Source organism: Leptonychotes weddellii, chromosome 2 (genome assembly GCF_054177405.1).
Source record: "Leptonychotes weddellii isolate Sample4059 chromosome 2, ASM5417740v2, whole genome shotgun sequence".
NCBI classification, from domain to species: domain Eukaryota; kingdom Metazoa; phylum Chordata; class Mammalia; order Carnivora; family Phocidae; genus Leptonychotes; species Leptonychotes weddellii.
The window spans coordinates 96,483,053-96,510,289 of record NC_138370.1 but is presented as its reverse complement, the minus strand read 5'-3'; the positions used below and the strand labels follow the sequence as shown (position 1 = coordinate 96,510,289).

At 38.5% G+C, this 27,237-nt stretch overlaps 1 protein-coding gene and 1 pseudogene across 3 annotated transcripts in view; one reads left to right on the top strand and one right to left on the bottom strand.

Moving 5' to 3' along the window:
• EGF (epidermal growth factor) overlaps positions 1–27,237 on the top strand; it is a 98,293-nt gene that overhangs the window by 39,808 nt on the left and 31,248 nt on the right. For all 3 annotated transcript variants that reach the window (XM_081811995.1, XM_081811996.1, XM_081811994.1), the window contains 8 exons: positions 2,345–2,470; positions 3,526–3,648; positions 15,330–15,452; positions 16,332–16,457; positions 17,540–17,676; positions 19,862–20,010; positions 24,495–24,599; positions 26,104–26,327. In XM_081811995.1, the coding sequence (XP_081668121.1) occupies positions 2,345–2,470; positions 3,526–3,648; positions 15,330–15,452; positions 16,332–16,457; positions 17,540–17,676; positions 19,862–20,010; positions 24,495–24,599; positions 26,104–26,327 (1,113 nt within the window). The remainder of the gene's footprint in view (positions 1–2,344; positions 2,471–3,525; positions 3,649–15,329; positions 15,453–16,331; positions 16,458–17,539; positions 17,677–19,861; positions 20,011–24,494; positions 24,600–26,103; positions 26,328–27,237) is intronic.
• Positions 11,508–13,243, bottom strand: LOC145720334 (large ribosomal subunit protein eL30 pseudogene; annotated as a pseudogene).

Here is a 27,237-nt window from a genome sequence, read left to right as displayed (position 1 = left end):
TGATCTCAGGTCCTGGGATCGAGCCCCGCATCAGGCTCCCTGCTCAGCGGGAAGCCTGCTTCTTTCTCTCCCTCTGCCTGCCACTCCCCCTGCTTGTGCTCTCTCTCTCTCTGTGAAATACATAAGTAAAAATATTTAAAAAATAAAAAAAGAAAGGCCAAGTCAGACATTTCTGTATTTTTATTGCTGTTATTCCCTTGCAAACTTTATAAAAATTAAAGTTCAAAAAAATACATGTGTTTTTTTTTTTAAGAAATTTGAAGTGGGTGCATTTTGTCTACTTTTAAAATTTGGATCATATTATTTTTTCATTTTGCTTAGTTAAAATTTGGTAAGTAAAGCATGTAGGAACCTGAAAGCAATGTAGCTCTATATGTGTGATTGGTAGAAAAACCATGGATAAGAAACAAAATGCTTGGAATCAATATCCAAGAATCTATTCGGTGTAAATCCGAGCTGATTCAGTAGGTACTATTGCAACAGTATTGAATAGTCAGCAAGATTGATTTTGTATTTAATTCTGTCATGAGATCTGAATAAACAAGTTTAAAATAACTAAGTTCACAACACAGACTTGCTAAAAAGAGGTATTCATAATTGAGGGGAGGCCGGGATGTTTCAATAGTACATCAGGCAGGTGTTTTTCAAAGTGTGTTGTGAAGACTCTTGGCAGCAGAATCACTCTGATTCAGTTGAAAATGCAGATTCCTGAGCCTTTCTCTTGATTCACCAAGTCAGAATCTCTGAAGGGTGACATGCCAGGGAGTCTCAATGCACACCAGGGACATTTTCAAGAGGGAAAAAATATGTTTTTACTGTGTCATGGTGTTATTGGTCAAGAGGAATGTTTAGTGACTTGGAATAGGAGGAAATTGGTAGAGTCAGAGTGAGGAGACATCTTTATAAGTAGATAAACAGAGACCAGAGGAACAACCCTACATGGAGAATGGTCTCAGCTTCTTGCACAGCTGAGCTCAGGCTCTCGCTGGTTTGTTCCCTATGCCATTCACAGCAAGACTGTGTTTTTAGCAGTCCTTCCGTTGGGTCCTTAGCTCTTCTCATTATTCACAGACTCTCATTGATCTCAACCCTGCCTTGACTCGGGATCCATGACCCCAGTCTTCCCCTGCTGTCACCTCTTGCCAGAATTCTGACCTCTGTATCTACTTGGATCCTGTAATCTGCCCTCAGACTCAGGATTAACTCTGTATTTCCCAGAACTTTTTACAAAGGTCCTGTCATTGTTAAAATTGGGAAAAAGTAAGAAGGAACAAAACTGGAATAGGGATATATGCGTTACTAGTTTGTCTCTTGACTCTGGCTCTGAAAATCAAAGGTACAAAGTTGTCCATTTATTGTTCCATGTATCTGGCTAATCCAGCCCCAGCACCTACCTCACTAAACAGATTTTACTATTTTCACTGGGCTATTTTGTAAAACATGGTATACCACCAGCAATGGACTCAGAAATTTGGGGATAAGACATATGGCAGTGGTATATTTTGAGTCTGAAAGATGTTGTTCTTTAAATAAGGATCCTAAAAACAGCTAAATATATATGTAGATCGGACCTATAACTATTTTACTTAAAAAAAGATGTTCTTAGGATTAAAGATTTTTGTTTCTTAAACAGATATTTCATTTTCAGAAGTTTTGTTTATGTGCTTTATTATTTTTCTTTTTATGGAAGCAAACCAGAAGGAGTGAAATAAAGGGGATTAAGAGTACTCTTATCTTGGTGGGCACTGAGAAATGTATAGAATTGTATATGTATAAATATACATACATATAAAATAAGTAAAGCAGAGGGGCGCCTGGGTGGTATAGTCGTTTAATTGCCTAATTCTTGGTTTCCACTCAGGTGGTGGGCTCAGGTCATGATCTCAGGGTTGTGAGATCAGGCTGGGCATCGGGCTCATTTTCAACCCAGAGTCTGCTTAAGACTCTCTCTCCCTCTCCCTCTCCCCCTCCTCCTTGCTCTCTCTCCTTCTCTCTCTTTCTAAAATAAATAAATAAATCTTTATAAAAAATAAGTAAAGCAGAATGAAAAAGCTACTAGTGTTTAGTGTTTACAACCCAAGGAATGAAATCTCCAGCTAATTAGGATGTCCAATCCTGACTGCTTTGGTAGGAGTAATACAATTAGAGAAATAAGTGGGCTGCATCTCTGAATGCTTCAGAATCCAGGCTAACACAGTTTGGCTCCAGAGCAGTGCCATCACGGGGAAAGACGGCACCCCTGCTCCTGTCGCGGGGAAATTAGACTTCTAAGAACCACAATGGGATCAAGCAGTGTCCCCGTCAAAATACATCTCCACTCCAAGTAAACCATCTTCTCTTCTAGATCAGAAACCCTGCAAATGGAGGAAAGGTAACTGCAGAGGTAGCATGTGTGGTCAAGACTCGAAGTCCCATTTGTGCACATGTGCGGAGGGATATACTTTAAGCCAAGATGGAAAGTACTGTGAAGGTAACGTGCAGGGGGGTAGCTACGTAAAGCAAGGACAGCCCACCTGAGCCAGTGGCTGGTCTTCAGTGGGTCATCCAGAGCCTTGAAGCAAAACAACTTGAGGATCCCCCCCGTTTTTCCCCAGAAAAATTATTTTTTTCTTCTGTTGTTAAAGCCTCTGTAATAACTTTCAGATCTTCTTGATGTGCTGTGTTCCGAGATCCAATACTCTTAGAGGCTACTCAGAGCTTGATACACGGCAGGGATTCTCTGAGTGGACACCACAAACCTCTGTGGGTTTGACAATATGCAAAATGTCAGTATTTTCAAATTTTTGCAGTTCCATAGCTATCATTAGATCTTCAAAGAGTAAGTGACTCCTACACCACATCCCATAAAGTCTGGCAGGAATCTTGAGAAGCTACGCACCAAGACTGTTTATCTGGGGCTCCTCCTATTTTGAGGCTTCAGGCCCAATTCAATGAACCCGGGAGAAATACTGTATTCTTTCACCTGGGAGGTGGGTCCAGTGGGTTACTAATGAAAAGCATCCAATGGCTGTTAGCACACATTCAGTAGAGTTAGTTGGGGTGTGATGTCAGGTAAACCTGACATTGAAGTATAAGTTAAGTATATGTCTCCTGCTCACCTGGGGCTACTGGGGAGAGAGCTATAGCATAGAACAGTGGCCTGGAAGGCTGGGTTTCAACCAGAGTGAAGCTGCTGGGGAATGTACCCACATTCAGGTGAAGGGCTCCTGTCAGCTCTGAGAAGCCTTTCAAGAGTCCCTGCCTTCAATGGCTACATCTTTTCATGGGAAATTTTACTACTTTTTCCTGAAGGCAATTCTAGTATGAAAATACAGATATATTTGAAAGTTTAAACTGTGACAGTAAAAATGGCTGTCATGACAATTGAACTGACTTCTTTCATTCTTTGCGAGGGTAGCAAAAACAGTCTTTCCATGGTCAGTTACAGCAAATTCAAGTGTGAGATATTCTACTTTGTGCTGACTTAATAGCAATATTACAATTTATTTTAAAAAATAACTATGTTTTACTGCTGTCATTGTATAGATGTCAATGAATGTGCCTTTTGGAATCATGGATGTACTCTCGGATGTGAAAACATCCCCGGATCTTATTATTGCACATGCCCTGTAGGATTTATTCTGCTTCCTGATGGGAAACGGTGTCATCGTAAGTATTTATTGCATTTTTTTCTTTCATTTTCAGTGATGTTTCCAAGGTGGCTATGATCTGGGTTGTTGGTCCTTGATCAGCAGTATGCATCAGAATTACCTTGATGTTTTATTATGTACATGAATGACAGGACCACAGACCTATTAAATCAAAACTTCTAAGGTTTGGAAACAAGTATATAGATCTCTCTCTATATATATTTCTTGTTTCTTTATCCATATTTTCTTATGTCTCTCTGAAAGATAAGTGTGTAAAAACATAATCGTGATACATTATTATATCTAAAACACTAGCTGTAATTCCCTGCTATCATCTATTATCCAGTTACTTTTTGGGTATAATCACAATACCATTGTCACACCTGAAAAAATTAGCAGTGATTCCCTAATAACACCAAATGTCTAGACAGTGCTCAACTTACCTTAAAAAGTTTTTTTAAACAGTTGAATTGTGTGAATAACCCTCCAGACAAGAGCAATGTGTTTTATTAGCTTAATACTTCTCTTTTATTCTACAGATTCCCTCACCTCTGTTTTTTTCTCCTTTCAAGTATTTGTTGAAGAAACTGTTTTTTTCCCCCGTGGCTTCTCACATTTTGGATTTTACTGATCGCACTTCTGTGATGTCCCTGGCTTTCTGCAAACTTGTAGTTAGATATAAAGGCTTGAGCAGATTCAGCTTTGACATTTTTTTGGCAGGAATACTTCCTAGGTGTGTTTATACTTCCATCAGGAGACACATAATATCTGGTCATTTCTCTTTCTGTCATCCATTATAAAGTTCCTCAATAGTCTTTTATTTTTCTTTTTAAACAAGCTCTGGCCAGTTTTTTTTTTTTAAAGATTTTATTTATTTATTTGAGAGAGAGAGATAGCAAGAGAGAGCATGAGCAGAGGCAGGGGGAGAGGGAAAAGCAGGGTCCCTGCTGAGCAAGGAGCCCGATGCGGGACTCGATCCCAGGACCCCGGGATCATGACCTGAGCCAAAGGCAGACGCTTAACTGAGTGAGCCACCCAGGCGCCCCTGGCCAGTTTTAATAAAGAAAAATTTTGCATGATTTACTTTTCACTAGTCTGTTCTGGCATATTTCTTTCTTTTTAAAAAATATGTGTTTTGCTTTATTTTTATTCTTTTAAAAAATGTCCAGTATAATTAGCATACAGTGTTATATTAGTTTCAGGTGTACAATATAGTGATTCAGCAATTCTATAAATTACTCAATGTTCATCAAGATAAGCATACTCTTAGTCCCCTTCACCTATTTCACCCATGGTTCCACCAATCTCCCCTCTGGTAACCATCAGTTTGTTCCCTATAGTTAAGAGTCTGTTTCTTGGGGAGCCTGCTTCTCCCTCTGCCTGCAGCTTCACCTGCTTGCACTCTCTCACTCTGACAAATAAATAAAATCTTATAAAAAAAAAAAAAGAGTCTGTTTCTTGGTTTCTCGTTTTCTTTGTTCATTTGTTTCCTAAATATTACATATGATAAATTCATATGATATTTGTCTTTCTCTGACTTATTTCACTTAGCATTATACACTCTAGATCTATCCATGTTGTTGCAAATGGCAGGATTTCATTCTTTTCTATGGCTGAGTAATATTCTATTTTATATATATATATATATATATATATATATATATATATAAATATATATATCACTTCTTTATCCATTCATCTGTTGATGGACACTTGAGTTGCTTCCATAATTTGGCTATTGTAAATAATGTGACAGTAAACATAGGGGTGCATGTATCTTTTTGAATTAGTGTTTTTGTATTCTTTGGGTAAATACCCAGTAGTGGAATTACTGGACCATAGAGTAATTCTATTTTTAATTTTTTGAGGAACCTCCATACTGTTTTCCACAATGGCTACACCAGTTTGCATTCCTACCAACAGTGCACAAGGGTTCCTTTTTCTCTACATTCTTGTTGTTTCTTGTATTTTTGATTTTAGCCATTCTGACAGGTATGAGGTGATATCTCATTGTGGTTTTGATTTGCATTTCCCTGATGATGAGTGATGTTGCACATCTTTTCATGTGTCTGTTGGCCATCTGGATGTCGTCTTTGGAGAACTATCTGTTCAGGTCTTCTGCCCATTTTTTAATTGGATTATTTGTTTTTTGGGGCTTTGAGTTGTACCAGTTGTTTTTATATTTTAGATACTAACCCCTTATCAGATATGTCATTTACAAATATCTTCTCCCATTCAGTAGATTGGTTTCTTTTTGTTTTGTTGATTGTTTCCTTTGCTATGAAAAAGCTTTTCTTTTGAGGTAGTCCAGTAGTTTATTTTTGCTTTTGGTTCCAATGCCATATCTAGAAGAAATATTCTATGTCACAGAATTTACTACCTGTTCTCTTTTCTAGTGTTTTTATGGTTTCAGGTCTCACGTTTAAGTCTTTAATCCATTTTGAGTTTATTTTTATATATGGCAAAAGAGAGTGGTCCAGTTTCATTCTTGCATATAGCTGTCCAGTTTTCCCAACACCATTTGTTTTTTTCCCATTATATATTCGTTCCTCTTTTTTCAAAGATTAATTGACCATATAATTGTGGGTTCATTTCTGGGTTTTCTATTCTAGTCCATTGATCTATTTTTCTACTGTTATGCCAGTATCATACTGTTTTAATTACTACAGCTTTGTAATATAACTTGATGTCTGGAATTGTGATACCTCCAGTTTTGTTTTTGTTTTTCAGGAAGTCTATGGCTTTTCAAGGTCCTTTATGGTTCCATACAAATGTTAGGATTATTTGTTTTAGTTCTCTGAAAAATGCTGTTGTTATTTTGATAGGGATTTCATTAAATCCGTAGATTACTTTGGGTTTTAACAATATTTGTTCTTCCTATCCATGAGCATGGACCATCTTTCCATTTGTGTCATCTTCAGTTTCTTTCATCATTGTTTTCACAGGACAGGTCATTTACCTCCCTTCATTAAATTTTATTCCTAGGCATTTTATTATTTTTGCTGTGATTGTAACTGGGATTATTTTCTTAATTTCTCCTTCTGCTACTTCATTATTAGTGTATAGAGATGCAATGGATTTCTGTATATTAATTTTATATCTTATGGCTATTGAATTTGCTTATCAGTTCTAGAACTTTTTTGGTGGAGTCTTTAAGGTTTTCTGTATCGAGTATCATGTCATCAGCAAATAGTGAAAGTTTTACTACCTTCTTATTAATTTGGATGCCTTTTATTTATTTCCTTTTTTTTTTTTTTTTTTGGTCTGAGTGCTGTAGCTAGGACTTCCATTTCTATGCTGATTAAAAGTGGCAAGAGCAGACATCCTTGTCCTGTTCCTGATCTTAGGAAAAAAGCCCTCAGTTTTTCACCATTATGATGTTAGCTGTGGGATTTTCATATATGGCCATTATTATGTTGAGGTATATTTCCTCTAAACCTACTTTGTTGAGGGTTTTTATCATGAATGGATGTTGTACTTTGTCAAATGCTTTTCCTGCATCTATTGAAATGATCATATGGTTTTTATCCTTTCTCTTGTTGATGTGATATATCACATTGATTTGTGAATATTAAACCACACTTGTGCCCCAGGAATAAATCCCACTTGATTGTGGTGAATGTTTTTTTAATGTACTATTGGATTCAGTTTGCTAATATTTTGTTGAGTATTTTTGCAGAGATATTGGCCTGTAGTTCTCTCTTTTTTTTGTAGTGTCTTTATCTGTTTTTGATTATAGTTTAGGATAATGATGCCTCAGATTGAATTTGGAAGCTCTCCTTCCTCTTCTAGTTTTTGGGAATAGTTTGAGAAGAATAGTTATTAACTCTTTAAATGTTTGGTAGAATTCATCTGTAAAGCCATCTGGTCCTGGACTTTTGTTAGTTGGGAATTTTTGATTATTGCTTCCATTTCATTGCTGGTAATCAGTCCATTCAAAATTTTCTATTTCTTCCTGATTCAGTTTTGGGGGTTACATGTTTCTAGTAATTTATTGATTTCTTCTAGGTTGTCCAATTTTTTGGCATATAATTTTTCATTACATTCTCTTATAACTCCTGTATTTCTGTGGTGTTGGTTGTTATTTCTCCTCTTTTCATTTCTGATTTTGTTTATTTGAGTCCTCTCTCTCTCTCTTTCTCTTTTATGAGTCTGGCTAGAGGCTAATCAATTTTGTTAATTTTTTTCAAAGAACTAGCTCCTGGTTTCATTGACCTGTTCTATTGTGTTTTTTTGTTTGTTTTTGTTTTGTTTTGTTTTTTTAGTTTCTATTTTGTTTAGTTTTTCTCTAATCTTTATTATTTCCTTCTTTCTACTGGTTTTGGGTCCTGTTTTTGTTCATTTTTTTCCCCCTAGCTCTTAGGTGTAAGATTAAGTTGTGTATTTGAGACTTTTCTTGCTTCTTGAGCTAGACCTGCATTGCTATAATCTTCCCTCTTAGAACAGCTTTTGCTGAATCCCAAAGATTTTGGACTGTGTGTTTTCATTTGCATTTGTTTCTATGTGTTTTTTATTTCCTATTTGATTTCTTGGTTTACCCATTCATGGTTTAATAGCATGTTATTTAACCTTTATGTATTTGTGTTTTTTCCAGGTTTTTTCTTGTGGTTGATTTCTAGTTTCATAGTGTTGTGGTCAGAAAAGATGTATGGTATGACTTCAGTCTTTTTGAATTTGTTGAGACTTCTTTTGTGTTCTAACATGTGATCACTTCTGAGAATGATCCATGTACACTTGAAAGTAATGTGTATTCTGCTGTTTTAGGATGGAACCTTCTGCATATATCTGTCAGATCCATCTGATCTGATGTGTTAAAAATACCACTGCTTCCTTGTTGATTTTCTGTTTGGATGATCTAGCCATTGACATAAATGGGTTGTTAAAGTTCCCCACTATTATTGCATTACAACTGATTACTTCCCTTATGTTTGTTATTTGGTGCTTTATGTATTTGTTGGGTGCATAAATACTTACAATTATTAATTCTTCTTGTTGGATTATTCCCTTAATGATTATGTAGAGTCCTTCTTTTTCTCTTGTTATAGTCTTTCAGCACTTTGAATATCTCATGCCACTTTCTTCTGTCCTGCAGAGTTTCTGCTAAAAAATCAGCTGATAGCTTTATGGGGTTTCCCCTGTATGTAACTGTTTCTTCTCTTGTTCCTTTTAAAATTCTCTCTTTATCAGTACTTTTTGCCATTTTAATTATTATGGATGTTTGTTTGGACTTCCATGGGTTGATTTTGTTGGGGGCTCTCTGTATCTCCTGGATATGGGTATCTGTTTACTTCCCCAGTTTTGGGAAGTTTATAGCAATTATTTCTTCAAATAAATTTTTTGCCCCCTTTCTCTCTCTTCTCCTGGGATTCCCATAATGTGAATGTTGTTAGGCTTGATGGTATCACTGAGTTCCCTTAACCTGTTCTCATTTTTTATTATTCTTTTTTCTCTCTCCTGTACAGTTTGATTGCTTTCCATTACCCTGTCCTCCAGCTCACTAATCCATTCTTATACTTCCTCTAGTCTATTATTTATTCCCTCTAGGATTATTATTGCAGTTACTGAGTTCTTCATCTCTGATTGGTTCTTTTTTATATTTTATATCTCTTTGTTGGGGGTCTCACTGAGATAAGCCACTCTTTTCTTAAGTCCAGTGAATATCTTTATGACCATTACATTAAATTCTTTATAAAGCATATTGCTTATTTCTATTTTTGTTTATCTCTCTTGCTGTGATTTTGTCCTGTTTTTCAGTTGGGATATGTTCCTCCATCTCCTCACTTTGTCTAACTCTCTGTGTCTATTTCTTTTTTTTAAATTAAGATTATTTATTTATTTATTTTAGAGAGGGAGAGAGCATGAGTGGGAGGGACAGAGGCAGAAAGCATCCAAGCAGACTCCGTGCTGAGTGTGGAGCTCCATGTGGGACTTGATCCCAGGACCCTGAGATCATGACCTAAGCCAAAACCAAAAGCTGGATGCTCAACCAACTGCGCCACCCAGGTGCCCCGTTTCTATTTCTGTGTGTTAGGAAAGTCACCTATGTCTCCTGCTCTTGAAAGTAGTGGCCTTATGAAGAAGAGGTCCTGTAGTGCTCTGTAGTGCAATGTCCCCTGTTCACCAGAAACTGGCAATTTAGGGGTGTCGTTTGTGTGTTCAGTGTGCCCTGTTGTTGTGACTGAGCCATGTTTGCCTTTAGTCCAGTTATCAGCAATGGCTCTCTTCACTTGTAGTGGAAAGGATTTGGTTCCTGTGTTGTTCATTTTTTTTTTTTTGGTCGTGATAAGTGCACTCTTTAATCCCCATCACCTATTTGACCCACTCCCACCCAATTCCCCTCTGGTAACCATCAGTTTGTTCTCTGTAGTTAATAGTCTGTTTCTTGGTTTCTCTCTCTCTCTCTCTTTTTACCTTTGTTCATTTGTTTTGTTTCTTATATTCCACATATGAGTGAAATCATATGGTGTTCATCTTTCTCTGACCAATTTTTCTTAGCATTATTCTCTCTAGCCCCATCCATGTCATTGCAAATGGCAAGATTTCATTCTTTTTTATGACTGAGTAATATTCCATCACACACACACACACACACACACATCCAATTCTTTATCCATTTACCTATTGATGGACACCTAGGCCGCTTCCATAATTTGGCTATTGTAAATAATGCTGCAATAGATATAGGGGTGTATGTATCCCTTTAAATTAGTTCGTATTTTTTGAGTAAATATCCAGTAGTGCTATTCTGACAGGTGTGAGGTGATCTCTCATTGTTTTTATTTGTATTTCCCTGATGATGAGTGATGTTGAGCATCTTTTCATGTGTCTGTTGGCCATCTGTTGGCCATCTTTGGAGAAATATCTGATTATGTCTTCTGCCTATTTTTAAATTGGATTATTTGTTTTTTGGGTGTTGAATTATATCAGTTCTTTATATATTTTAGATACTAACCCCTTATCAGATATGTCATTTACAAATATCTTTCCTATTCTGTGGTTGCCTTTTTGTTTTGTTGATTGTTTCCTTTGCTGTACAGAAACTTTTCCTTTTGAGGTAGTCCCAATAGCTTATTTTTGCTTTTGTTTTCCTAGCCTTAGGAGACATATCTAGAAAAAATATTGCTGTGGCTAATGTGAAAAAATTACTGCCTGGGCTCTCTTTAAGGATTTTTAAGGCTTCCAGTCTCATATTTAGGTCTTTAATCCATTTTGAGTTTATTTTTGTGGATGGTGAAAGAGAGTGGTTCAGTTTCATTCTTTTGCATGTAGCTGTCCAGTTTCCTGACACCATTTGTTAAAAAAGACTGTCTTTTTCCCATTGTATATTCTTGACTCCTTTGTCGAAGATTGTTGACGATATAGTTGTGGGTTTATTTCTGGGCTCTCTATTCTGGTCTATTGATCAATGTGTCTATATGTGTGCCAGTACCACACTGTTTTGATTACTACAGTCTTGTAGTATATCTTGAAATCTGGGATTGTGATACCTCCCATTTTGTTTTTCTTTTTCAAGGTTGCTTTGGCTATTCGGTCTTTTGTGGTGCCGTACAAATGTTAGGATTATTTGTTTTAGTTTCATTCTGTGAAAAATGCTCTTGGTATTTTGATAGGGATTACATTAAATCTGTAGATTGCTTTGGGTAGTAGAGACATTTTAACAGTATTTGTTCTTCCAATCAATGAGCATGGAATGTCTTTCCATTTCTTTGTGTCATCTTGAATTTGTTTTATCAGTGTTTTATAGTTTTTAGAGTACAGGTTCCTCACCTCTTTGTTTAAATTTATTCCCAGATATTTTATTGGTTTTGGTGCATTTGTAAATGTGATTTTTTCCCCCTTAATTTCACTTTCTGTAGCTTCATTATTAGTATATAGGAATGCAAGAGATTTCTGTACATTGATTTTGTGTCCTGTGACTTTACTGAATTCATTTATGAGTTCTAATAGTTTTCTGGTGGAGTCTTTAGCGTTTTCCCTATATAGTATCATGTCATCTACAAGTAGTGAGAGTTTTTCATCTTCCTTACCAATTTGGATACTTTTATTTCTTTATGTTGTCTAAGTGCCGTGGCTAGGATTTCCTGTATTAAATAAATAAAATAGTGGGTGTGGACATCCTTGGTCCCTGTGTTATTAATGGGTCAGTCTGGAGCCACTTTGGGCTTGAGTTGGGTCACAACAGATGTTTGCCAGAGCTGTGGCTGCACCAAATTCTCCCTGTGTTGTGTCCTGAGAGGTTTTCAGTGGTGGCTGGGGCTTGCATTCAGACTTGCTGTCTACCCCAGCCTGCTGCTGGACTTGTAGTCAAACTGGTGTGTGTGCTTATGTTCCCCTCTCCCAGGACAGGAGTCCCTTTGGAGTGGTGCTGACCCCTGACTGGGCTGCTTGCATAATGACAATCTTGTTGAGCCACTTTGGAGAACTCTTGCCTAGGGCAGGTTAGATGCAGTAGGGGTCTATAGGAGAGCGTGAGGGCAGGGTGTGTTGTTAGTAAGCTAGGTGGAGAGTATTGGCACTACTGGTTCCCACAGGTGTCTGTGTATCTGGGCCAGAGAGTGGGGGAGAGAAATAGCACTAGCCATCTCTTTTGTTCTTGGAGAAGTCTCCTAAAGATCCTTGCCCCTCCTGCGAATATTCTGAGATTAGTAAATAAATCTCCTTCTTGTATACTCCAGGTGTTTTTCTAACTGTTGCTTGTATGCTGTATCTCAGTGGGGCTCTTTGTTGTATTATCTCTTTAAGGGTTGGGATTCAGTTTCCTTTTGCCCCCCAGCTCTCCCAGAGCTGAGCCCACTGGTATTGAAAGGCCCTGGTGTTGAGCCAAGCCCCTCTGGTTTTCATAGCTAAATATAATGGAGCTTCATCTTCCCAGTGTGGGTCTCCCTGTGCCTGGGGTACCTGTGGTGGGGTCTGCTCTTCGCCATTCTTCATGCTTGCAGTGGCACTCCCTCCCAAGGGATGTCTTGCCATGTCAGTTTGTTCCCAGCTATGTCTCTACAACTAGCTGTGGAGAGTTTGTTCTGCTAGTCTTCAGGTTGTTTTCTGGGTTATTTACACTGATGTGGGTGTTCTCTAGGTGTATCCGTGGGATAAGATGAGCTTAGTATCTTCTTACTCTGACATCTTCCATGAAAGCTCTTTGGGCATAATTCTAATGATATCAAAATCACCTGGGTCATTAACAGCTAGTGTGTATACTCTCTGATATTTTCCACATGCTGTGCCTAATTTAATGTTATTGCCACTGTAGTGATGGACACCAGTTTTGGCCAACATGGCGCAGTACTCTATTTTAGCTTTCTGCAAGGCTGGGCCAGAGTTGTTGGTGAGGATGACCGCTCTTGTTTGCCTTGTCTAATCATTTTCAGAGTTTTCTTGTACTGCACTATGCACTTTCCACTCTTCATAATGGGTTGGAGCCTAGAGTTGATCTATTCCAGCAACTTTTTCATGTTCTGTGAGGCCACCATCTTCCTGCCTTAGGTACAGGACAGTTTTCAAACAAAAGAAGACACTAGGATGGTTGAGAGTGACAAGAGTCCAATAGTCTTTCAGCAAATGGTTGTAGCAGACATTAACAATAATATACTAGGTCTATTACTTCACCAAGGGTTTCAAATGGTGATATCTAGTTGTATTATTTAGTTTTAGTTGTGCTTCATAAAGAACACTTTCTCTCATTAACTTTTTTGTTACCTCAAGATACAATTCTTACATTAAATGCAGGATAAATGTTGGATTTTTTTCTTCTTTCTTTATTTATATAAGTAAACTATATGGTTCCTTAACACTTTTCAAAGATGAATGGTGAGTGTTTTTTAAAAATTAAATATTATTATGAACTCATGGGTTTTTAACATTTTTAATATGGTTCAACCTATCGCAGTTGTTATCCTTACCGATGAGCAAATTGTCTTCTCCTTGGCCAGTGGGAGCCTCTTCAAAGACCCCAGTAGTCTTCAGTAGTTGCCTTGTTATCTCATAGGACGTATTTTCCAGGCTTGTCTCGTATATTCTATGTTCTAGACATGGCATTAGCAATTTCTTAAAGAGCAGTGCTCCTTTTTAATGAGAAAAGTTATTTAGAGAACATAATCTGCTACTAAGTCATTGTGTCTAGCCTTTTGGGGCATCAGAGCTAGGAATACACTTTTAAAAAAGAGAAATATACTATGAATTTATATGGACATGCCCATTTTCAATTTAGGATCATATACTCAGGTACCTTCTTATAGGTTTCTTATTGAATCTATTAACATAACTAAGTAGAAATTAATGTTTAAAGCCATGTATATTGTCTAGTCCTGTTCCAGAAATGATGGTGAATAGGTCAGTCTGAGTGTCATAAGTGCTCATGGCATTTAAGGCATTTAAAAATAGATGGTAATGATTTTTTTTGGAAATTACCCACTACATTTGTGCCTGTCTGTGGAACTTGCCCTTCTTCTAATACCAAGTGATTTACCTGTTGGCAAATATACTAAAGTGTATGATGTTAATCTGTTATAGAATCCACTATGTGCCAAGCATGACATGCATAATCTCACTTGATGGTCAAAACTTTTAAGACCTCTATGGTACACATATTTTATATTTTAATCTTTGATTTACTTGGAATTTATTTGGACGTATGGTGTAGGGTAGGGATTTAACTTTTGCCCCAAATCATTTCTCAGTTATTTATGTGTCATATTGGATGATCTTTTACATGCTCAATGATTTAAAATACCTTTACCACAGGGGTGCCTAGGTGGCTCAGTCGGTTAAGCATCTGACTCTTGGTTTTGGCTCAGGTCATGATCTCATGGGTCCTGGGATTGCATCAGGCTCCGTGCTCAGCGGGGAGTCTACTTGAAGATTCTCTCCCCCTCCCCACTCCCGCAGTTCGTGCGTGCACGCGCTCATGCTCCCTCTCTCTCTCTCAAATAAATAAATAAATCTTAAAAAAAAAATACCTTTATCACATACTACATTCTTTTTTTTTTTTTAAGACTTTATTTATTTATTTGACAGAGACACAGCGAGAGAAGGAACACAAGTAGGGGGAGTGGGAGAGGGAGAACCAGGCTTCCTGCAGAGCAGGGAGCCCGATGCAGGGCTCAACTCCAGGACCCTGAAATCATGACCTGAGCCAAAGGCAGATGCTTAACGAACGACTGACCCACCCAGGCGCCCCCACATACTACATTCTTATGCATACTTGAGTCTTCTAAAATGAGCTTTCTCTCTGGTTCTATTGTCCTCTCTGTCTATTCCTGCACTCATTTAGTTAATGCTCCTTAATGATATATTTTGATGTTTGTTAAGAGCCTTTCATTCTCTTCCTACACCTAACCATGCTCATACAATGTTCTTAATTTTTTTTTTACATATACAATTAGTTTTCCGGATGAACTTGCAAATCATTTGGCTAAGTTCCATTTAAAATATTTTGATGACTAATAACTTTGAAAATATTATTTGACATAAAAGAAACTTAGAGGAAGCTAGAAGCACTTTCCAAAATGAGGTCTTTCTTAAATTTTTTTAGATTTGAGATTTTTCTTTATTTTTACATCTCCCTTACCACAGCATTTCATAAATGTCTGATCCTTGGTTTAACTTACTCTTTTTAGCATAGCATTTTTGTTAGCAGTTATTTTGCTAAATTTTCACAAATCTGATTTAACACTAATCTTGACCTTATGCTTCATTAATTAGAATTAATTTCCTGTCCAAGCAATACATCCAAATGTAGCCATGACTGTGTTCTGACATCAGATGGTCCCGTATGTTTTTGTCCTGAAGGCTCAGTGCTTGAGACAGATGGAAAAACATGTAGTGGTAAGTTAATTTACTTTCTGTTTGAAAACATTAATTTTCTGAGTGACACCTAAAGATCGATCTTATTTATAAAGGAGAAGAGACTTTCCAACATCACACATTAAAAGATATTTGTGCAACAGAGTAATATATAGATTTATTATATCAGGTTTTTACTTGTGTGTTTTTTTGTTTTTAGATAGCATAGTGTAGTAGTTACGGGCAAGGGCTCTGAAGTAGCACTACCTGTTAGTAGCAGTGTTATTTTGGACTAGTTACTTGCCCTCCCTTAGTCTCATTTTTTTCATCTGTAGAAGCTAGTCAGCCCTGCCTCCTGGATTTGTGGCCAGCATTGAGCAAGACGATGGACGCAGAGTTTTTAGCCTATTCCTTGCAGCTAATAAATACCTCTCTACTTTTATCTTCATAGAGACTTAAGCATATAGAGGGCTGGATGTAACTTAAAATTAGCATAAGAGTTATGTGTGGCTCTTTTTTTTTAAATAAAGAAAGCAAAAAGAAAATCACAAGGCCAAAAATATATGTGAGAAAAAAATATATTACTCACTAGCAAGAGTTGGACCAGCTGTCAAACTCATCAAAATATATTTCTTATTCCAGCCACTGTCGGTGCACTTGGTCTTCAAGCTCAGTTGTAGAACGGAGGACAGGGGCTTTTGGGATGTGAAGGGTTAACATTCAAGCTATGAGGTTATAGGAAAATAGAATACGGTGACATTTTGCTCCTAGTCTCTGAAAAATAACCTTGATTGCAGCAGTATAAAAGGTTCTGGAAATGGTTTTAAAAACCTACATATACTGGGTTCACTCAATATTTTGATGAAAAATTATTATATTTTTGAATGGTGTGGCATCATTAGCAAGTGCTTGTTTTTGTAGGCTGTTCATCACCTGATAATGGAGGCTGTAGCCAGCTCTGCCTCCCTCTCAGCCCAGGCTCCTGGGAATGTGGTTGCTTTCCTGGGTATGATCTACAACTGGACAAAAAAAGCTGTGTGGCATCAGGTTGGTGCTGTGGACGTTTGAAAGTGTGTCTGCAAAAAGATAATGTGAAAACATTTTATTTAGAAAGGTGGGGAGTTAAATTGCTTTTGGCTTCTGAGTGGAACGTCCGATTTTTTGTTTTTGGAAATAGAAAACAAATCACATTGTAAATATAAATAAGAATCACATAAATAAATAACCATGTTTTTGAGGAATGTGTCTAAGTTCATTAGCACTCGGCAAAGATTTGCCATTACATCAAGTATGACATTCCCATATATGTGAAAATCATGACCAGAATAATTTTAAAAGACTTCATAGTTTAGAGGCTTTTAATAAATATTTGTTGATTGATTTGATTTTCATCTCTTCAGTGAATGTAACCATCATAATACTTTGACAGATTCTGTCCTTTTTATGTCAAGAGTTAATAAGCAGCTGAATGCTTGAATAATTTTCTCATCTTCTGACATTCTATCTCTTGTGTCCTTTGACCAGCCTTGGATTCCTAGATTTATACTGAATTGATGTTATCTCTCCCTAGGTTCATTATGTTTATAATCTGGGATAACATAATGAGGAGCCTGCAGAACTTGCCTTAGACCCCAGTACTCTTAAGATCTTAGAGCTTTAGTGAATATAGCATAATCTGAGCTCTGAAAATTATCAGGGGTCTTGCTATTAATTCAGATAATCATGCCTCTCTTTCAGAAGTGCTCAGGTCAGAGAAGGGTATTTATTTGGACATGAATTAATATAATTTGCTAATATTAGTATGTTTCCATACGTGTGAATCAAGGAGATTATGGCACTAAGACTTGCATCATCTAGCTATGGTGTTGGCTGTTTAATGCTGGCTCTTTTTATAAGTAATTTGCATTTTAAAAGCAGGCACCTAGACAGAGGGGGATCCGGTAAAATGGAATTCTGGTAGAATGTCACCTCATAGAAGAAATCTTTTTGCCTGTCTTAACCTACACCACACTGGTGGGAAATAGAGAAGACAAGAACTGCAGAAAGAGGGTACAATGAAAAGGAAAAGTCAGAAGTGCTTACTGGGTTCCAAGGCATATTTTAAATGGAGGCATACTTGAATTTAACAGGACCACAACCATTTTTACTGTTTGCCAATTCTCAAGATATTCGACACATGCATTTTGATGGAACAGATTATAGAACCCTGCTCAGCCAGCAAATGGGAATGGTTTTTGCCCTTGATCACGACCCTGTGGAAAATAAGGTATGGTTTTGTCTCTTGAGCAGATGTGGCTATGGTTTAAGGACAGAGTAGAGGATTTTATCCTAACAGATGACCTGAGCTACTTGACAATCCTCTGCTAAGCTCAGAATGATTAGGTGCAGAAAAATGTAGATACAGACATTGGAGCATAATTTGGGAAATGTTAAGGACGCTTCTGTTCTCATAACCCTACCCTGGCCCTTACTGTGACTCAGACATTTTATTGGGAATGACTGAGCAGGATCTTAAATTTAGTTTCCTCTTTGGAGATGAGGTTGGGAGGCTAGCACAGTGCTGTACACACAGGAGGACTGCTATAAATAGGTTTTTAGTTATTTGCCAATAGCTGAATGAGTGGGAGGCTGGGGTGGGTTATATTTGTGCTAGGTTAGAATGTGCTTGAAATGATAAGTTATGGTGTCTTCTGGAGTTTAATCACCCAGTAGTTATAAATTTACGTAGTTATTAATTAATTATTTAGTTATTACTAGATAGTGCATTCATTCCTAGAATTTTAAACTTTGTATTTTTTAAAAAAGATTTTATTTATTTATTTGACAGAGAGAGAGAGGGAGAGCATACAAGCAGGGGGAGCAGCAGAGGGAGAGGGAGAAGCAGGCTCTCCACTGAGCAGGGAGCCCAATGCGGGGCTCGATCCCAGGACCCTGGGATCATGACCTGAGCCAAAGGCAGACGCTTAACCGACTGAGCCACCCAGGTGCCCCTAAGCTTTGTATTTTTGTGTCTTCCTGATTTGAAGCAGTCTGGTAAATGGTCAAAAGAGACAGAGTGAAGCTGATTGATTCTGTGTTTAATTGCTATGGATTGATAGCCAAATATAACTCTTTTTGCAAATAGAAGTTTTATACTTAAACACTAGCAAAAAAAATCCTCCTTTCTTTTCCTTGAACTGAATTTATATGACTCCCTGGAAAAATTATATTAATAGAAAATAATTAATAGGAAAAATCAGTTCAAGATTCATTTATTACCAAACTAGTTTTTTTCCTACACAGTCAGCATTTTTTATAAGGTGAATAAAGAGACCTAGAATGAACTTGTAGTCATGTGGCTGTTTTTCATTTCCCTGGTCAAGTTCTCATGTTCTTGCTCTTCAAACTGTGGTCCTTGGACCGGCAGCATCAACCTCACCTGGAACTTATTAGTATTGCAGACTCCCAGGCTCTGCCCCCTGAAGCAGAACCTGCATTTTAACAAGATTTCCAAGTGATTCATGTGCACATTTAAGTTTGAGAAGAGCTCTAGCTTAGTGTTTTTTTTTAATATGAGAGGTACTCATTTTTGTATTATGGAATAGAACCTTTTCTATCTTATCTAACGAATTACCATTTTATGAACATTCTCATCATTGATTATAAGTTTAGGTACATATACCTACTCAGCTAAAATTCCACCAACGCTATCATTAAATTATCAGCTGACCCACGGCAGTTTTTAACACTCACAAAATTCTTGTACCGGTTTGCTAGTCTGCATAGGAGACTGAAAAGGAGCTTTGCACCTGCAAGTTATGTTCTGTTGAATAAGATGGATTAATTAAAAAGAAATTAAATATGGTTAGAGATGAAAGAAACTTTAGCAAATACCTAGTCTAACTTTGTCATTTTTCCAGTTGAGAAAATTGAGGTTAATGACTTGGCCAACTCAATTAAACAAAGAAGGGCCCAAACCAGGAGAGGAACCTGTGTATCCAGACTTGCAGTGAAGTGCAGGGCTGTGGATTGAGCGGGGGAAGTCACAGCCCAGCTTGAGGCCCCCACTAACTGCTCATCATTGCTCCCTTTCAGACAGTAGAAGCCATTAGGGTTCAAGTACAATGGCTTGGTTATTGACCAATTATCGAAGATTAATGAATTACCCAGTAGCAATAGAAATATGTGCCAGGGACAGGCATATATATATATATATATATATATATATATATATATATATATATATGAAGACACTGAGTGTCTGAGACTTGGAGGAACTTGCTTATGTTTATACACATCTGGAAAGCAGCAGAGGTGGGAGGTGGAATTCAGTTGTAGGTGTGTCTATCTCCAAAGCCAATCTCTTAATGATTACACTATATGATCTGAAGATTTGCTAACCATGTTTGTATATATGCCACATTAATTTTTAAAAACAAATCAGATAGAAATGCCTATGTTCTTTTTTGTAGATATACTTCGCCCATACAACCCTGAAGTGGATAGAGAGAGCTAATAGGGATGGTTCCCAGCGAGAAAGGCTTATTGAGGAAGCAGTAGATATGCCAGAAGGTCTTGCCATCGATTGGATTGACCGTAAATTCTACTGGACGGACAGAGGGTAGGGCTCCTCCTTCCCTTTTAAGCCACGTGGGATGGGAGTGGTGACGTAGGTGATACCGCTGGCCTCATCCTCCACTTTGAACCCAAGAAAATAACGCTGGGTGCTTGGGTGGGACTGGAGGAAAGATGCCCCTAATGTTCCCTCCATTCCCTCCGTTCCCTCCACACTACCAAGCAGGATGGTCCTCCTTTCACCAAGACTGGATCTGTATCCAAGGGAGAATTGTGAGGGCCAAGAAAGTAACATGTGTTTTTGCACTTCAGGCTGTGGTAATCAGAGAAATGCAAAGCCTGTCTGAATACAATCAGTGAGCACCCTTTGAGCATCTGTTATGGATAAGGCCGTATCCTGGGTAACGTGGGAGATGCAAAGGAGCATGAGGAGTGTCCATCTTTGCAGTCGGCTCACAGGTTAGCCAGGGAGCTAAGGCACATGGACCCAGGAAAACCCAGTACAAAAGCTTGTTCTACATATCAGTACAAGAGATGTACAAAGAAGGCGGTCCATAAATAATTGCCAACGGAAGGGTGTACACACCCAGAGGGAGCTTTAGAAGAGGATCCGGGAATCAACTAGCCCAACCCCTTCATTGTACAGACTAGAAGGCACATGCTGTCTCCCCGTGAATAAGCGTGAAGGAGGGAGCAAGGCTGAACGTGGGAGTTGTGAGCCAAGTCCTCACGAGGTTGGAGAGATGGTCTACTTGCCCTGATGTGGTAAAGAACAGAACTAGAGAGAAGCTATGATGTTTCTGCCCTCTGGGCGTACTGCTCTTGGGGCTGTAGGGGGGGCAGCCGCGCTTGGTGTGTGTGGGGCTTGTGTGAGCCCCAGGAATGGTGGCGGTGGGAGGAAGGTGGGGGAGGGAAGTGGCTGCATCTCTCATGTGTGCTACTGAGAGCCCACTCCTTGCTTCCGAGAGAGGCAGCCAACCACAGAGTATAGACAGCTGACCCAAGATGGTCTTAGAAATTCGCTGTGCTCTAGGATTTTTCTCAGGGTAACTTAAGGCCGTAGAGTGTAAGGGTAGTCAACCTATGCAGCTGTGTTGAAGTAAAAGAAGATAGAATTAATTAGGATTTCACCTCTATGAAGTCAGCGGTCCCAACCCAGAAGGAGAAGTCCCAGGGAACAGGTTTATATGCTTGGGGGTAGGTTTCCTATGTCCCAGAAAACTCTTTTGGTCTGGATAATCCATGGGAAACAAAAGGTGTTTTAAAAATGAGCTACGTGTGCTGCCGGTGTGGTGTATAGTTATCAATAATACGGTACTTTTATATCCAGGGTAAGTCCATTTTCATTCATTCATTCATTTTTGTTTGTTTACTTGTCATACCTTTATTCCTTTATTCTTTGGATATTTATTTATTACGTAACTGAAATGCATCAGACACTGTAAATCCCAAAAGGCTGTTTTCTTATCCCCAATTTAAAGATGAAAAAATGGAGAATTAAAGAGGTAAGATACCTTTCCCAATGGCAAGCAGCCAGAAAGAAGTAGATCTGGAATTTCAGTTGTAGTAATGATAAAAATCATAATAACAGCCTCCTCTGTGTTGAGCCTACTTAAAAGGACGTTTTAAAATGTCAGCTGTGCATAATAACAGAGCTTGTCCGTGGCTGTTCTCAGAAAGGTAAACGTTGATCAGGACAGCAGATATGAGCCACTCCGGGCCCCTCCGAGCATGCCAGGTCTTCTCGTATTTCCCACATTTGCAGGGCACCTTTAATTTTCAGTGTTTGATTAATGGCCCCACGGTACCTACCGCAAGGCAATGCCTTCAGGAGATAGTTACGCACCTCCGTGTCCTGGAGAATCAGACCTCAACTTCCCGAGTTCATTGACTTTGGTAATAACAAGCCCTTCTAAGTCCTCTTCCCTCTAACGGCAGCTGTTAAAAGAAAACCTTTCATTTGTCTGGAAATGAGAGGTTTAGAGCTTGAAAACCTTGATATTAGCTAGAAATTGGATTTAAATAACTGAGATTCCAAGCTCATGATATTAGATTCTATGGTAACTTTTAGCCAATTAAAAGAACCCAAGTGGATGCTTACAGTTTATATTGGCTGAGGAAAAGACAGAGTCAGATTAACATCTCACTGTAGGAAGGAAGCTAATTGATCGTTCCGCTGGCAATGCTATTATTTAGCATTAAGGAATTCTGATTCTTAAAGTCAAATGCCCAGTAAAAATGAATCAGGAGGGCAAAAATATATGTTTGCTCATGATTTATACCTACCAGTAGGTATAAATCACTCTTCTAGGGTTCTGGATGGACAAGTCCTGCCCTGGAAACAGGGTGGGTTTTGGAGCATCCCAGTGGCATCGAGACCAATTAGATCATGGAAAGAAAGAGAAAGATGCTCCACTAGATCAAGGGTCGTGCTTGAACTCGTGTGCACCCAAATGTCCGTGCTTGCCTTGCTTTCTCATTACCCACACTGGAGTTAGAGATTTGCTTTCTGGCTGAATCAAATAGAGGTGTATTATTGGGTGAACCCCTCTGAGAGCTGTGAAAGTAAATTCCAGCAATCCCGCCTAAGACAGATCCAGAGTCAGGAGCTTATGTCCATCTTGATTCTCATCATTTCACTCCTGCCAAAACAGTAAGAATTTAGAGGTGATGTAACAGTGAGATCAGAACTGACAGTTTTATCTCCCCTGGTCACAAGCAAGTGGCCTCAGAATTCCTTCCCTCCCACCCAGGGACAGGCTCAGTGACAGTTGTGATTGAGTGAATTTGACACACTGAGTTCAAAAATACCTTCCGCCCAGCAGTACCTTCCCGACGATCACTTTATCTGGGAATAGAATTATCTTTTAAAAGGGGCTCTGTTGTACAAATGGCTTCCAATTATCCAGCGCCCTGAATTGGTAGTTTGCGCAGTGTCCTTGACCAGCACAGGCCCTCAGCCAATTTTGCCTTTGCCTGTCTCCTGCATAGAAACTATGAGGAGGCTGCATGGAGCACTGGGTGTTATGCATAAACAATGAATCATGGAACACTTCATCTAAAACTAATGATGTAATGTATGGGGATTAACATAAGAATAAAAAAAAAAAAAGAAACTATGAGGAGGACTATATGAAGCCCCTTCCCACCGACTGGCTAGAAAGTACACTGGAATAAACCACCCAGAGACCTCCTTAGTGTTTAGTAGAACAGGGAGGAGAGAATAGTTCTGCCTTGTGTTTCTGGGCAGGCCTGTTTTATGTGGACATTGCCCACAAGAGCAAGGGATAGGCCTTTCCGGATGTTGGTTGAATGAATCAAAGATAATTACACTTATTAGTTTGTAGTAGGGAAACAGGCTGAGCAGACAACACGGGGTGGGGAGGGGAGGTTCTTCTTATCCCTTCAGCCTGCGGTCCTGCCTGCTCCTGGATGCTGCTTGGAAGCCCAGGTTGGTACACAGGGTGAGGGCATGCTGGAATAAGGCATCTGTCTGAGTCTGCCACTTGCATTCTTTACATTCTCTAGACTATGATTCCCTGTCCCTCTCCTGCTGAACTCTAAGCTCTGTAAGGACAAAGACAGGGTTTTGTTTACTATTGTCTCCAATGCTTAGGCCAATCCTTGACACACAGTAGGTGCTCAGTAAATATTTATTTGACAATAAAGGTCAGTTTAACAAATAGATAGAAAAATCAGGAAAAGAGGATTTTCTCCTCTGCCAGATTCCAAAGGGTTCTTTTTTTAAAATTTTATTTATTTATTTATTTGACAGAGAGAGAGGGAGAGCACACAAGCAGGGGGAGCAGCAGAGGGAGAGGGAGAAGCAGGCTTCCCACCGAGCAGGGAGCCCAATGCGGGGCTCGATCCTAGGACCCTGGGATCATGACCTGAGCCAAAGGCAGACACTTAACCAACTGAGCCACCCAGGGGCCCCTATTTTTTTTTTTAATGTAAAGATTAGCAAATAATATTTCAGTACTCCCATTTGTCTTAGAATCATATGGAAGAAAATTAAGTCAACAGAAATCTCCCCTCTGTTGTCCTTGTGCTGGCTGTCTCTGTGGCCCTTCGAAGCTTGCTCTCTCTCCTTCCTGTGATCTGTGACCATGAAGATGGTAACTCCTCCCCTCTGGCTTTCACTGGGTTCAGCAGGAGCTGGGAGGTTGTGAAGAAAAGGGGTTGGTGGTTATACCTCTGGCTTTGTCCCTGCCAGGCCCCTGACACAGTCCCCTCTTACCTTATCCTTTCACTGTGTATTTTAGTTGTGTGGGATAAATATTAGGATGCTGATTAAAAGACTGTTTTAAAATAATAGAACTCGTGGGTGTATGTCCTGATGTGTGTGCGTGTGTGTACGTATGATGTCCCTTACTTGTGTTGAGAGTGTGTGTATGTGTGTGCACACATGTGATGGAGGTAGTTTAGAATGCTCATCTTTGCATTTCAGTAAGTAACAGGCAAAAGGAGTATGTTTGTTTAAGAAGCAAAGTTGATATAACAAGCTCCTCTATATTACATGCATCTTAGGAAATCTCTCATCGAAGGGAGTGATTTAAATGGAAAACATCGTGAAATAATCATTAAGGAGGACATCTCTCAGCCACGAGGAATTGCTGTCCATCCAAAGGCCAAGTAAGTATTTGTGAAAATAAATCACTTTCCTATAGAGGTCATGAGGCAGTTCATGTTTGATATACTAGTATCCAAAATTTGTCTTAAGACCTCAGGTGTTCAGTGGAATCTGAAATCAAGAAAATCGGGGCGCCGGGGTGACTCAGTCATTAAGCATCTGCCTTCGGCTCGGGTCATGATCCCAGGGTCCTGGGATAGAGCCCCTCATCGGGCTCCCTGCTAAGTGGGAAGCCTGCTTCTCCCTCTCCCTCTCCCACTTCCCCTGCTTGTGTTCCCTCTCTCGCTGTGTCTCTGCCAAATAAATAAAATCTTAAACACACACACACACACACACACACACACAGAGACTTAAAAAAAAAAAAAGAAATCAAGAAAATCCATGAGATTGGTTCAAACTTTCAGAAATGATATAGCTAGCATGACTTCCTCATCCTTTCATGTCTTTTGACTTTCTATTCTTACATAAAAATTTTGTTATTCAGATAACTGTCCTTTTAAGCCAATTTAATTTTTTTAAAAAGAAGTGGGCTGTAATTCATTAACCAATTAGATGCAAGCCCACAAAACTATTTTCTTTAAAAATCTACATTATTGCTTTTCTGAGCGAAGGATGGTATTTGGATTGCATGGCTTATGAATTCTACTCAGAAAAAAACATCAGATGAGTTCGAATGATAGGTCATTCCTAGATTTAGAAAAGTGGAAATAGAAATCATGAAAGATTAGAGGACTATGTTGTTAATTGTGAATTAGTGACTTATTGGTGACAAATGTTAGTTTAGGTTTAGAGAATTAAGGAGAATAATGGATTCCTTCCTAGTGGTTAAAAAACAAGGATTAAAAACATCATTTTATTTATAATGGGAATTTATGATGGTCTATGGGAAATAATATACTGGCAGTAATTGGTAATTGATTTGGAGCCAGCCACATGATTAAAAGAGTGAGAATGTAACCATCTCTAAACAAACCAGTATAAAAGATAATGAACCATATTGACCTCAAAAAAATGTGCCTCAGCATCCGATTTATGGAACTTAAAATTGACCAAGTTAACTGAGTACATTGTATAAAACTAGATAACAAATATTCAATTTCCTTTATGTTGTAATTTTACATATATAGTGAGTTTTATAAATGCATAGCAGAAGGACAGGTTAACAAGATTTTATTGCCTTTTGCAGCATGAAATGCTAATTTAAGAATATGCTCTTGAACACATTTTCAATTAGTAATATAGTACAATTTTTCAAACTAATAATTTCTTCTTTATCCAATGATCTGAGCCTTAATTCAGCATTTCCTGTCCAAGATGTTCTACATAGAAAAGATAATTTTTGCTATTGAGAATTATTTGTCCAATGTACACTGCTATACTTTCTATATTCCTTGGCGTACCACTTCAGTTTATTCTAAAGTGATTTACACTGACATTTTCAGTGATGAAAGAATGGAAGAATTTTTTCATGCAAATTTTATTTGTTGTATGCTTTCTTGATTAAAGGAGATTATTCTGGACTGATATGGGGATTAATCCACGAATTGAAAGTTCTTCCCTTCAAGGCATTGGCCGACTGGTTATAGCTAGTTCTGATCTGGTCTGGCCCAGTGGAATAACGATTGATTACTTTACTGACAAATTGTATTGGTGTGATGCCAAGCTGCCTGTGATTGAAATGGCCAATCTGGATGGTTCAAAACGCCAAAGACTTACCCAGAACGATGTAGGTGAGGCTTTGGGATGGGTGATTTCTTCCTCTTGACCTGAGTGTTGACAAGTGTTAAATACAAAATGTGTTTACACACACACACACACACACACACTGACTCACCCCCAGACACCCCCTTCCCTCAGCCTTATGATGAGAGAGGGATGGAGACAAACAGACTGACAGACTTCTCTGGGGATTTCTGAACTACAAAGATTAACTTCACATTGGAATACTGGATAAAACACAGTGAGATATAATCATTTCTCTTTGCCAAGATTTCCCAAAATCAGAATGAAAATATTAAAAATTTTAAGACCTCCTTAGGAATAAGAACTTGATTCAGTTGTTGTCATTTGTTATGTTTTAGACAATGTCATTTGTACAACTGTGATAGTTATCACCTTTAGCTATTAATGAATATCCATTCATATGCAAAGATTAATACATATAGTTTTATTTCCTATTTTCAGATTTTTCACTGGGTGTCATGTATGTTCATAAATATATTTAAAATGCTGTATTCTATGTTAAATGTTAAAAGAGAAATACTGGGGATGCCTTGGTAGCTCAGTTGGTTAAGCATGTAACTCTTGGTTTCAGCTCAGGTCATATCTCCAGGTAAAGAGATTGAGCCCCATGTGGGGCTCCCTGCTCAGTGGGAAGTCTGCTTCCCCTCTGTCCTTCCCCCCACTCCCGTGAGCGTGCACTACCACTCTCATAAATAAATAAATCTTTAAAAAAAGAGAGAGAGAGAAATACTGAATGTACCAGGAGCCATTGCATTTTCTTGAGCAGGAAATGTATATGATAAGACTGGCACCTCACTATAACCACTTAGGTAGCAATATAAGGGTTGGGTTGAAATCTGGAGAGAAGGAAATTAGTCGGGAGTCTACAGCAGTTGTCCAGTCAACAGTCGATGAAGG